This window comes from Paroedura picta, chromosome 8, assembly GCF_049243985.1.
Source record: "Paroedura picta isolate Pp20150507F chromosome 8, Ppicta_v3.0, whole genome shotgun sequence".
Classification (NCBI taxonomy): Eukaryota; Metazoa; Chordata; class Lepidosauria; order Squamata; family Gekkonidae; genus Paroedura; species Paroedura picta.
This window is the reverse complement of record NC_135376.1, coordinates 87,984,407-87,997,582: the sequence shown is the minus strand read 5'-3', so window position 1 is coordinate 87,997,582 and position 13,176 is coordinate 87,984,407. Positions and strand designations below refer to the sequence as shown.

The 13,176-nt window shown below is 46.2% G+C and overlaps 1 protein-coding gene across 4 annotated transcripts in view; it reads left to right on the top strand.

The window, feature by feature from the left end:
• Positions 1-13,176, top strand: part of CTNNA3 (catenin alpha 3) — a 1,001,628-nt gene that overhangs the window by 687,268 nt on the left and 301,184 nt on the right. For all 4 annotated transcript variants that reach the window (XM_077350757.1, XM_077350756.1, XM_077350758.1 and 1 more), the window contains one exon: positions 6,158-6,314. In XM_077350757.1, coding sequence (XP_077206872.1) covers positions 6,158-6,314 — 157 coding nt within the window. The remainder of the gene's footprint in view (positions 1-6,157; positions 6,315-13,176) is intronic.

Genomic DNA, 13,176 nt, shown 5'->3' with positions numbered 1-13,176 from the left:
CAACGCTGCATATGTATTTCCTGAATAGGATATTGAAAGCGATGAACCAAGACTGCTCTAGGCAAATTATATAACATACACCAGCAAGCTAACATAGCCTGTCCCTTTCACTTCATGTGCGAATAGCTTGCTAAATTGTTCGGCGGGGGGGAGGGGGTGAAATCTGATGTTGAACAACAGCAGCATTGTGTAGAGGGCTGCTTTCAAATGCCCGGCAGTCCATTATTTCAAAACCGGTTAAGTGGATCAAGAGCAGAATTACTTTGGAAAATCCCTCCTGAAGCTATAGTAGGAACTGAAGGATCTTTCTATGCAATCTCGACCATTCATAGATTTTAATTCCAAACAACTAGGCACTGGGCTGTTTGTAGATGTAATTCAGCAAAGACTCCTGGGGAAACCACCAGTTGTCTTCATTTGGGAGTCTGAAGCAGTGTAATCCAAGGGTCATATCCCCAATCCCAACAGCTCTTGGTCTACCACCATCCCCCATATGGTTAACGTTTTCCCCAAAAGAGACATGGTAAGACTTTAGATGCCCAGGAGCCATAGTTTGTGAATCTTTAAACACAGTTCACCTTGACCTGGATGGTCCAGGTCAGCCGGTTCTTATCAGATCTCAGAAGCCAAGCAGAGTTGGCCCTGGTTAGCAAGTAGGTGGGAGATGGCCAAGGAATACCAGGGTTGTAACATGGAGGCAGCCAACAACAAACCACCTCTACAGGTCTCTTGCCTTGAATATGATAAAGGGTCACCATAGGTCCGTTGTGACTCGAGGGCAATTCCAACACTACCAGACACAGGCCGCACTTGTCTTTTGCGGTTAATCCCTTTCTAGGACCCACCAAGAATGATTAAACCCATGGCTTCTTGGAGGCAGGAAATCTGCCGCCTTGTAGTAGCAGACCAGCTACATTCCCCGCAAAACGTAATAAATCGATGCTTACGATCACACTGTGGTGGGAGTGAAATCAGGCTGGGGACATTACAGTAATACCAATAAAGTGCTAACTAGCATTTTATTTGTGCCTGCTACATCCCCCGGCCCTCTCTCCACACTCTGCATCAGTTGCTTTGCTGTTTGGAACCATAAAGCTATGTTTAAAAAAAAGAAAAGAAAAATCAACCCACCATGCTGCAGATGGGTGGACTGCAGACTGCAAACGAGTGAAAACACGAGTCATGCTTTGCAGTTCGCAAGGGTCTACTGTAGTACAGGAGTAAATGTGACTGCTGTTATTGTGCGTATGCTTTTAGTATCCTGTGTCGAAATGCCACCTTTGTTTGTGTATAAAATGCTGTCAAGTTTCAGCCGACTTTCAGTGACCCCGGCAAAGAGCTTTTGAGGTAAGTGAGAAGCAGAGGAGGTTTCCCATTGCTTCCCTCCAGAGAGTCTTGCTGCAAGCTGAGCAGAATACCGCCCCTGCTTAGCTTCTGAGATTGGACTATACCATGCTGCCTTCACTCCAGCCTTTTCTTCTAGCACAATGTTGCTGTTTCCCCCCGTAAGGGTTGCATCACAGGCAAATCTTGTCTCAGCATGGAGATTCAGGAATGGGCAAACATTCCAGCCTCATAGCTGCAAGACCTTTCACTTCTCTCCAAGCGGGGGGAGTAAAAAGGAGGTCCAGAATTGGTCCGCGGCCCCAAGCCAATCCTGTTGAGAGCTTTCTTCCTGAGGACATGTCTAAGAGGGAGGTCTCTTGGGTGCCTTGAAAATGATAAAGGGTCACCATAGGTCCCTTGTGACTTGAGGGCAATTCCAACACCCATGGAACAAGCCCATGGAACAATGGAAGGTGCCTCAAGGCTCTGATCTCATTCAGCAGAACATTCCACCTGGCCGGGGCCAGAGCCCAGAAGGTCCTGGCCCTGGTCAAGCTGAGTTTTCTCTCTTTATTGACTTCATTTTCATCTGACCTTTCAACCAAGGTGGACCAAAGCAGCTTGCGTTAGTTTGCTGTGCTCTACCTTCTCCTTACAACTGTGCAAAGTAGGCTAGGCTTACAGTGTATGACTGGCCCAAAACCGCCAGCAAGCTTCCAGGCCTGGGGATTTGAACCCAGGTGTCCCAGATACTAATTTGATCCCCTGACTGCTGCAACAACTGGCACTTATCCATTACACATTTGTTTAAAAACAAACAGGGATTTTACCCAGTTTTTTAATAGAAAGTATTTTAACTACCTTCAAAGCTCAGGACTTCTGAGACATAGAAGTGGCCTGTGCCTACTCTATCAGAAATGTCTTCTGTTATATGCTTGCTTAATAAAGTACATCATAAAGGCCAGTATGATGCAGGATACGGCGTGACAGATTGTAATTTCCCTCTTAGTTTTCCTGCTTATTTGTCTTGTTTCTCAAATGCAGCTTTATTGTAAAAAGCTCTTTAGAAATGGAAGATTTACTTTCAGGCCAAATAGCTTTTTAACTGATCTGGTGTTCTGTGTTTTAATGAACCATTACCTGGAATTGTCTCGGAGTACTTGATATTTCCTAAGCAGAAAATGTCTCCATTCTCAGCGCTGGTATTTTGCTAAGCATTAACAGTCCAACTGTAAGCAGCCATATAGTCTTCTAAGCCCATTGACCTCCAGTATGTAATTCTATTTCCGATTGCACTGGAAGAAGAAGAGATGGTTTTTAATGCCCCACTTTTCATTATCCAAATGTGTCTGAAAGTGGCTTACAAATTCCTTTCCTCTCCCCACAACAGACAGCCTGTGAGGTAGAAGGGGGCTCTGACAGAACTGCTCTAACAGGGCTGTAACTAGCCCAAGGTCACCCAGCTGGCTGTAGGTAGAGGAGTAAGGAGTCAAATCCAGTTCTTCAGTTTAGCTCTTAATCACTACACCAAGCTGGCTCCAGTAAGTCTGGAAGCAAAGGGGACCACCTCTCTGCCTATGCCCCTCAGAGAGCATTATGCTCTGCAAACACCAATAAGCTGGTGATCCCAGGACCCAGGGAAGCTCTCCTGGCCTCAACCAAGTCCAGGGCCTTTTCTGGTGGAATGAGCTTCCAGAAAAGATCAGGGCCCTGCTGGAGTTAAAACAATTTCACAGGGCCTGGAAAATGGAACTTTTCCACCAAGCTCTCAGTAGAAGCCAATGAAGCAACTCCACCAATCCAGAGTCCAGAGGCCCCCCCTCCCACCACCAACTATGTCTTGCAGATAAGGGGGGGGGAATCCAAATCTCAATGCAGCAAACAATGTACAAGTGCTGAGTTGTGGAGTTGAGATGTCTTAATTCCAAGTGTTGGTTTAAATATTTTATTGTTACAAATTTTATCATTTTAAATATTTTATGTTCCCGACGATGATGTTGGTTGTAACATACCATGAACATTTCACTGTAAACTACCTCAAGCCACAAGGGAAGGCAGTATATAAAAATAAGGTAAAGGTAAAGGTATCCCCTGTGCAAGTACCGAGTCATGTCTGACCCTTGGGGTGACGCCTTCTAGCGTTTTCATGGCAGACTCAATACGGGGTGGTTTGCCAGTGCCTTCCCCAGTCATTACCGTTTACCCCCCAGCAAGCTGGGTACTCATTTTACCAACCTCCGAAGGATGGAAGGCTGAGTCAACCTTGAGTCGGTTGCTGGAACTGAACTCCCAGCCTCATGGGCAGAGCTTTCAGACTGCATGTCTGCTGCTTTACCACTCTGCGACACAAGAGGCTCTATATAAATATAATACAATATAAATAGTGTTGGAATTGCAACCAGCAAGTAATTTGGTGAGGTCAGCCTTGAAGGGCTGTCATTATGCTGTTCAGGCAGTTCAGCTGTGCCTGTGTGCTCACTAGTGGTTTCACATGTTCATTGGTGAGTTTGCAGAGAATTCTGAGCCATGTGCTCTGGGGATTCTTGGTTTAAGCAAAGTTCCCACCCATTTCCTCTTTCTTTAGGAAGAGCATCACAGTGTGCTTTAACAGAAGAAAGCAAGGAGCAGCCATTAGGCTCTCTCTCTATTTGCTGATGTGTAGGATGTAGTCTGCCTGCAGGCTAGTCACAGAGGCTTGTGATGTGCTACTTTTGTGACTACTCTTTAAGCTTCTGTACTCCTTACTGTACTTCAGTAAGGAGACTTGAAGTAGATGGACATGATATATATTTGTAAATAATATTTCCAAGAAAGATTACACTCTTTTAAACCTCAAAGTGCTGTGAATCTGGATCTGTGCCTCATCCACAAAGGTAACCTATAATTGCATATTTTCCAACGTTCTGTTACTCTGCAGCTCTGTTTCTCTGGAGGGACTCAGGACCAAGCCAAGTCCAAAAGTTCCAACATAATGTTGATTCCACTTAAATTCTGGAAGCCTTCCTATAAGAGAATTCCCTATTGAACTGGAAAATAGGATGTTTGTACTGCTGCTTTGATTTGGCAACTGTGTAATGCATCTGTCCTTACTTTGCATCATGCCTTCTTGTGGTTCAAGGTCCTTATGCCAAAATGGTGTGTTAATGTATACTGAGGAATGTAGCACTTGTGTGCAAATTATTGTTTAGGCTGATTGTGTCTGTTTGTACTGCCACAGAGCTACATGTTAGGGTGGGGCACATCAGTTTTCACCAGTAACAACACCAGATGGAGACAAATCAAGCTGACTTTTCTGAATATACTCTAGAAGGTTCACCTGGTATATACAAACTGCCCTGACAAAATTAGTTGATCCATTAATTCAGCCATGCGTTCTCCCATATTAAAATGAAAAGCCCAGAGATCTGGAGGTGAAACTGGATGGAAAACAGGCAGGCAGGTGAGAAGTTTGCTTCTCTGGAGAGGATCCAGCGACCCCCTTTATAGTAATATGGAAGAAAACAGCTTTTCCTGGAAAAACATTGAACCCAGGTGGGATTAACACATTCTGAGGCCCCATGCTATGCCATAGAATCATAGAGTTGGAAGGGGCCATACAGGCCATTTAGTACAACCACCTACTCAATGCAGGATCAGCCTAAAGCATCCAGGATAACTGTAAGCCAAGTTTAAAAGCATTGCCCACAAATATGTGTACTAGTAATTTGCGATAATCTGAGCTCCTAAACTGTAATTTGCATAGTTCGTTAGTAAATCCAGCTCTGCATACTCCCTGCATCAGCCCTTCTCATCTTTTCTTACTGCTAAGAAGCCCCTGAAACGTTCTCCAGGTTTCGAGAAACCCCAGAAGTGGCATGATCGTGCAGAATATGGTTGGGAAACATAGCTGTGCACCTGCCTACCCAGGGCACCTCTTCTTCCTACCCGTTCCAGACCCATCATTGGCCATGGGAGGAGATGTGTGTCAATATGACCCTATATGGTCATATCACCTGATGGATATTTAACACATTTTAAAATATGTTAAAAATTAACTTACTGCCCCCCATTCACGAAACCCTTCCCGGGCCATCAAGAAGCCCCAGGGTTTCACAAAAAACCCTGCCCTGTATTTGACCTTGGGGCTCAGGGAACCCCCAAAGAATGCTTCACTAAATTCATTGTGTGTCCCTGCAGTGCCAGCTCCAAGTTGGGAAATACCTGGAGATTTTGGGAGTGGACTTGGGGTACAGAAGGACGTCAGTGCCATACAGTCTTCCTTCCAAAGGGGCCACTTTCTCCAGGTGAACTGACTTCTGTCACCTGGAGATTCATGGTAATCCCAGGAGATCTCCAGGAGACCTGGAGGCTGGCCAGGCTTTGGAAACAAAGAACCTGCTTAGGTCAGCCCTTCTTCTATGATGGAAGGGCTTTTCTCCCTAGTGGGGAAGTATCATAGGATCCAGCCCTCTGAATGAGTAGCTTAAGAAGACCAGGTAGAGTGGCCTTGGCCCTTTCGGATTAGACCTGACCGCTGACTACAGTGTCATCTGCTAGTCGTCTGCAGTGGTAGCCCTGCAAAAGGATAGGCAGGCCTCTTCCTCATCTGACAAACTGACATGTTGGTGCAGAGAGGAAGGCACTTGAGGTTTTCAGATGGAGAACTTGGGACTAGACAGTTTTTTAACCTGCTGGGATGGCAGTACAGAGATAATGCCTTTCTTCCTGGTGTGCTCAGTGAGATTTCAGATATGAGATTTGTAGGAACGCTGGAATGCACCTAAGACTTCCCAGACAGCCCTTTCAAATACCGTTGTTGTTTTTTTTGCGCTTTCTTTTCTTCCCCTCCTAGGTGGTCGGTGCCGCTTTAGCCCTTGCTGCCAAGCCCAAGAGCCAGGTGGTGAAGAGCAACATGGAAATGTATAAGAACACGTGGGAGAAGCACATACGGGTGCTCACCGAAGCCGTGGATGACATTACAAGCATCGATGACTTTCTTGCCGTATCAGGTGCGCCGCTTTTGATTTCGTTCCCCCCTCCCTTTGAGGCACCTTTCTTTCTCTCTCTTTTTAGAAAAAAGATTATTTGAGAGATGACACAATCCCTTAGGAAGCTGCATTATATCATCCAGGCTCCAGGATCTAGCCAGGTGTGAAATTAGTGTAAGAGAAAGTGAATCTGAAGACCGAAGAATGCAATTGCGGCCAATCCCTGAAGGAGTTTGCAGAAGACACCAGAGGCTCCCATTTTCCCCTATACCTTCACTTTCTGCTGGCACAAAATGCCATCTGTCTCAAAGCGGGCTGCCCACTAAGAGGGGAAGCTAATGAGTGGACTCTAGCCCCACTTGGAAGAAGAGGAGTTGATATAAAATACTTGGCTTTTTGCTCCCTGAAGGAGTCTCAAAACGGCTTACAATTGATTTCCCTTCCTCTCCCCACAACAGACATCTTGTGAGGTAGGTGGGGCTGAAAGCGCTCTGATAGAACTGCTCTGTGAGAACAGCCCTGACAGAACTGTGACTGGCCCATAATGTATCACTGTTTGCACTAGCTGGAATGAAGATTCAAGCCAAACTTCTCTAGTCATAGAATCAGAGAATCATAGAGTTGGAAGGGGCCATACAGGCCATCTAGTCAAACCCCTTGCTCAATGCAGGATCAGCCCAAAGCATCCTAAAGCATCCAAGAAAAGTGTGCATCCAACCTTTGCTTGAAGACTGCCAGTGATCAGAGGGTTAATATTTTTAACCTTTTAACGGTTGGTATTTACTGGATTTGATCTCCATACCTTTGTTTATACTGTTTTAATGTTTTAGCAGATATTGATTTCAACTGGATGGATAGATGGAGAGACTGATTGATTGATGGCCTTTGGCTATAAATATTAAAATCTACATGACTGACTGGTGGACTAGCCCAAGGTCAGAAGCGGTGAGGAAGAGAGAGAGGGATCTTGGATAGTGTGGACCAGAGGAGTGGGGCAATTAATCTGTAATTGGTTATCTCCTATAGATTTGTTTTCCATGGTCCCCCCACCCTCATGATACTTGCCAGGTCTCCCTTGGCCACCAGCCTGGAGGCTAGAATGCCTAGCTCTGCTCAACACTCTTTGAGGGATTAAAAAAAAAAAGATTTGACACAAAAGTAGTTCCCTTTTATACAATCTGCTGTTCCAATCACAGACACAGACTGCAGAGCTCCATGGACTACAATTCCCATCACCCCCTGCTGCTGACAGGGGATAATGGGAATTCTAGTCTACAGATGTCTGGAGCACCAGTTTGGCCACTCCTGGGCTAGACCATTCCGCCATCCTTTGCCTCAAACTTACAATATTCTATATTCCTTAATGGATATCATCAACCTTTGCAAGGGCTGCGGGAACTAAATGACGCTTCATCTCTTGTAGCCTTTGCAGCTCCTTCCTGGGTCCCTATAAGGGTCTATTCCAAGGATCTGTGCAGTGGCCACTCCCGTATATTGAATGGTCCCGATTTGTAGAGATAAATGAGTCATGAAGTCACCATTTGGAGTCCTGCAGTCTGCATCAGGGGTAGTCAACCTGTGGTCCTCCAGATGTCCATGGACTACAATTCCCAGGAGCCCCTGCCAGCATTTGCTGGCAGGGGCTCCTGGGAATTGTAGACCATGGACATCTGGAGGACCCCAGGTTGTCTACCCCTGGTCTGCATACTATTGGTCATTTGCAGATAGGCTTCTCCGCCGCATTTGGTTTCATTTCATCCAGCACCAACTGGATGACCAATAAATAAATGTATATTTAGATGAATTTCCCAGCAAGGCAAGTGGATATATTAAATGCCATAATCTGCACTTTCACACTACGATATATTTTTGAAGTGCTTCCTAAACTGAACAAATACACTGTACCAAATCCACGTTTTCAAAAAAAAGCCTCAAAGAGATACACATATTAGTCACAGAAAATGTCCTGTAAAATAGGGTTCGCTGAAGATGTATTCCGTATAAATTCAGTGTATCGATTGCATTAGAAGGCTCTCTGCAAGGTCTTGGTCCCTTCTGCTTTTAAAGAGGGGATGCCAACTGGCTCCGTCTTCCCTTATATGCCATGAATCTCTCTGCTATACTGTCTTGGCTAAGTGGTGGGTGGCAGCTCAAAGGGCATTGCACAGGAGTCCCTGTCATTTCAGTGAGAGAGGATCTCTCTGTTTCCTAAACTCTCATAGTAAGTCAGCCCTATCTCTGGGCACTGCCCTGAGACCCAGCATGGTGTCGTGGTTAAGAGCAGCAGGCTCCGATCTAGATAGCCGGGTTTGACTCCCCACTCCTCCACATGCACTCTGATGGGTGACGCTGGGCTAATCACAGTTCTCTCAGAGCTTCCTCAGCCCCACCTACCCCACAGGGAATCTGTTGTAGGGAGAGGAAGGAGATTGTAAGCTGCTTTGAGACTCCCTCAGGTAGTGAAAAACGGGGTATAAAAACCAGCTCTTTGTTTTAATTTTTAGTTGTATTACTACTACTACTACTACTTGTGACAAAGCACAACCATGATTTCTTTGTGTTTCCCTCACCTGAATTCACCAGAGGCCCTCACTGGGGAACCAATGACACTACGATTCCATTTGGCACCTACGTGGAATTTCAGAAGGATGGGTAAAGCCAGCTTGGTGTAGTGGTTAGGGGTATGGATTTATAATCTGGCGAGCCAGGTTTGATTCTGCACTCCCCCACATGCAGCCAGCTGGGTGACCTTGGGCTCGCCACAGCACTGATAAAACTGTTCTGACTGAGCAGTGATGTCAGGGCTCTCTCAGCCTCACTCACCTCATAGGGTGTCTGTTGTGGGGAGAGGAAAGGGAAGGAGATTGTAAGCCACTTTGAGACTCCTTCGGGGGGAGAAAAGTGGCATATAAGAATCAACTCTTCTTCTTCTTCAGTAATATCAGGGCTCTCTTAGCCTCACCTCCCTCACAGGGTGTCTGTTGTGGGGAGAGGAAAGGGAAGGATATTGGAGGCCGCTTTGAGACTCCTTCGGGTAGAGAAAAGCAGCATCTAAGAACCAACTCTTCTTTTTCTTAAGATGATGGTGTGGCAAATAAATGACAGGGCCTCAGTAAACATACTGGCTAGTGACTGAATAGCACCCGATCTCTTACCAGTGACTGGAAAATGTAGCCTTGTTGGAGCAGACCAAAAGGCCTGGTTGCCTATCAACCTGTGGCCAGCAAGAATATAGCTGAGTGATTTGGGGAGAAAAATGACGTCCAGTAAAAGACCTGGTTTCTGTGGTTGTTTAAACCTCAGTGGAGGAGTCTGTATCCAAATTTTGCTTTGTACTAGTGTGGGAAAGGAGACTGGATGTGAGGGACCATTTTGGGGAGCAGCAACCTCCCATCAGGATAGGAGAACCAACCGTCAGTGGAACTACAGGAAGGATTACCACCTCTTTCAGGCTGCCAACTGGATTTTCTGGGCCCAGGGCCACTTTAGCCATGTAATACATTCTAAGGGGCCCCGTGCTTCCAAGGTCCCCACACGATGCCTTCCTCACCATGGATCAAAGCCAAAGCTTCTCTCCTCCCCCTTTTCCTTTGACCTGTGATGGTGCAAAGATGTTAGGGCCGTAGCACCAAAGTGCTGGGGCAAGAAGGCATTGTGCAGACACAGCCCTAAGAAGGTGCAGCCAAGAGACACTTTCCACTGGGGGGGGGGGCTCTGCCACCCATTCTGGCTGCTCCTGCCACATTTGAGCTCTGCTAGGGCCCTGCACATCCTTAAACTGACTCTGGTGCTACATGCCCTGTGAATCCTTAAACTGGCTTTGTCTGGGCCTGATACATGGCCATAGCCAGGCCCTCCTTGAGGGAGTGGGGAGACCAATCCCTGACCTAGGACCAGCCTTTTGGGTTTGGAAGCCAGAGAAGATGAAGAAGAGTTGGTCTTTATACCCCGCTTTTCTCTGCCCGAAGGAGTCTCCTAGCAGCTTACAATTTCCTTCCTCTCCCCACAACAGGTCCCCTGGGAGGTAGGTAGGGCTGAGAGAGCTCTGACAGAATAGCTCTATGAGAACAGCACTTATCAGGGTTGTGACGAGCCCAATATCACCCATCTGGCTGCTTGTGGAGGAATGGGAAACCAAACCTGGCTCACCAGATTAGAAGCTGCTGTTCTTAACCACTACACCAAGCTGGCTCAGGGATCCCCATGATAAATTTAGCTTTGTCCTGAAGGCCTGGGCTAACATTTGTGTATTGAATGCCTGTGTGGAAAAATGGGCTGGCCTTGATGCATCATCCAAGAATATGCTGTAGGCTGGCCATATTTTGTCCCTATGAGACACATACTTGAATCAACTTTATCTTGGTTACCTCCGAGGGAGGCCTGGAACGTGTCCAGTTGTACGAAATGGAATACCTTGGGGGGAACGGTGCCACATTGACTAATTACCCAAATGGCTTCATCTCTTTAAAGAGTGCAGCGCATGCTTTTTATGCGTGGAATTTCAATGATGGTTCTGACACAGGGAGGCTTTGACGTGAGGCGATCAAGTCCCTTCCCGCTCTCTGCTTGGACTTCAGAGCACATGTCCCTCTGGAGACTGGGAATGAGGTGCCTCTGGAGAGATGGAAAATAAATGTCTGTGTATTCTTGGCAGCTCCAGGGCTGAACTTTACTCCGTCATACATCGCTTTACCCCACAACGCTTGTTTCCGCATTTGCACGCCTCGGCAGCAAAGTGTCTTAAGAATCTAGCATGACTGTCCCAATTAACGAAGCATTTTATTTTTGGATTATCTTTCATTTAAAACTGAAGAGCATGGTATGTGCTGAAATTATGAACAACTGCGTCACCAGAGACCTTTAACTGTTCCAACTGAATGTTGCTTCTCTGTTTTCCTCAAGACTGTTCAAGACCGTTCTTGTCCAGAGCCTTTTTGTTAAGTTGGATATAACCAGAAGCAATATTCCAGGGTTCTCATCCCCTCTGCCTCGAAAAAAGTATCAATTCGAGGCAGCAGCCTTAGAGCTACTTTGGTTTTAAATCAACCCCTTTGGGAGCAAATTGTGGGAAAAGTAGCTCAGGCTAGTCTGGCTTCTCTGCAACTCTCGAAATCCATCTGGCCCATTTTTAGAACTTTTACAAAACTTTAAGGTTGGTATTTAAAGTGCTTGGCTAATGCCAGGTTTACATTACTTTGCGTTGAAACACCCCTATTATATATGTGATTCCAAGCGTGAACACTTCAGCTCCAATACAAACAGAACTTTATTAAAGCATTGGGAAAACTGGAGAACAGGGAGAACAGACTTTTGGGCTATTATTGGGACTTTTGGGCTAGACTTAGTCCTAAGTCCCTCCAGAAAATTAGAGCTGTGAAGTAACAGAGCACTGGAAAGTATGCAGTTATTAGTGACCTTTGTGGAATAGGCACCGATCCACACTCACAATGTATTGAGGTTTAAGAGAGATAATCTTTACTGGAAAGATTAGTTACAAAAAATAGATCATACTCCTCTGCTTCAGTCTCTGTATTGAAGCAGAGTACAACAGCTTAAAGAATAGTGCAAGAGGGAGCAGTGGTTTTGTACTGTCTCTCCCCATTAGCACAGTCCCCTGTGCTGAATCGGCATTTGGCCTAGGAGGATCTCAGATCCTCACTGTGACTCTGTGCAGTTGTATGAATGTGGACAGTAGGTCTCAATGTGCAGTAACACATGGCATCATTTTACCAATATGTATATTAGGCAGGACAGAGCAAATAGACTACCAGACTGACAGCACCAGTCCTATGGTTGAGGCCAGGCAGTGACGTCAAGAAAGGCTGGCCTCCCCCCTTGAAACATCCACACACAGAAACCCCTCCAAACCCCATAGGGAGACAACATTAGGAGGCGTTTTTTAATCAAGGATTGCTGTTTTATGGTCTACTGCTTATTTTATGATGTAGAATTTTTAGAATGTCTAACAGGATGGAGTGCTATACAAGTAAAATATTTTATTTAAAACTGCATTAGTTCCCCAAATCAACAGCATATCCATGGAATGCCAGCTAGAGTCACTGTCAGGAGTAGTTTAAGGGTTTGCGGGGCCCAATGTAAAGATTCACCTGGCCCTAAAGGTAAAGGTAAAGGTATCCCCTGTGCAAGCACTGAGTCATGTCTGGCCCTTGGGGTGACGCCCTCTAGCGTTTTCATGGCAGACTCAATACGGGGTGGTTTGCCAGTGCCTTCCCCAGTCATTATTTGAGTCCAATTTCAGTGGCAGCAGCCAGACTAGGGACAGAGGGGCCCTCCACAGTGGAAACGGGTGTCACTCCAAATATCCCCGTGCAAGCTCAGAGAATGCAACTACTTCCAGCAACTGTTGGGGGAGCCGAGGAGCAACATTGGGCTGAGCATTGACAGTGGGAACACTTGAGAGTCATACTGGACCCAGTGGCAGCAGCCCAGGAGGCATGCTGGGTCTGCTGGGGGTGCTGCCAGGAAGCCATGCTGGACCCTGGGAGAAGGGGTGGGTGGGAGAGAAAGTGGGCCCAACCTTGTCCATTTCTAATCTCTTGAAAGTGAATGGGGGAAACCATTTGTCTCAGTAATATTGCTCTCATAATTTAACTTATAATTAAACTTAAGCCTGATTTACTTTGTGTAATGTTGATCCACTAGAGCAGGGGTAGTCAAACTGCGGCCCTCCAGATGTCCATGGACTGCAATTCCCATGAGCCCCTGCCAGCGTTTGCTGGCAGGGGCTCATGGGAATTGTAGTCCATGGACATCTGGAGGGCCACAGTTTGACTACCCCTGCACTAGAGCATGCACTGACTGATTGTGTGGTGGAGGTTAATTTGTAATGATACTTTAACATGCTTCTGTATCTTGCTCTCTC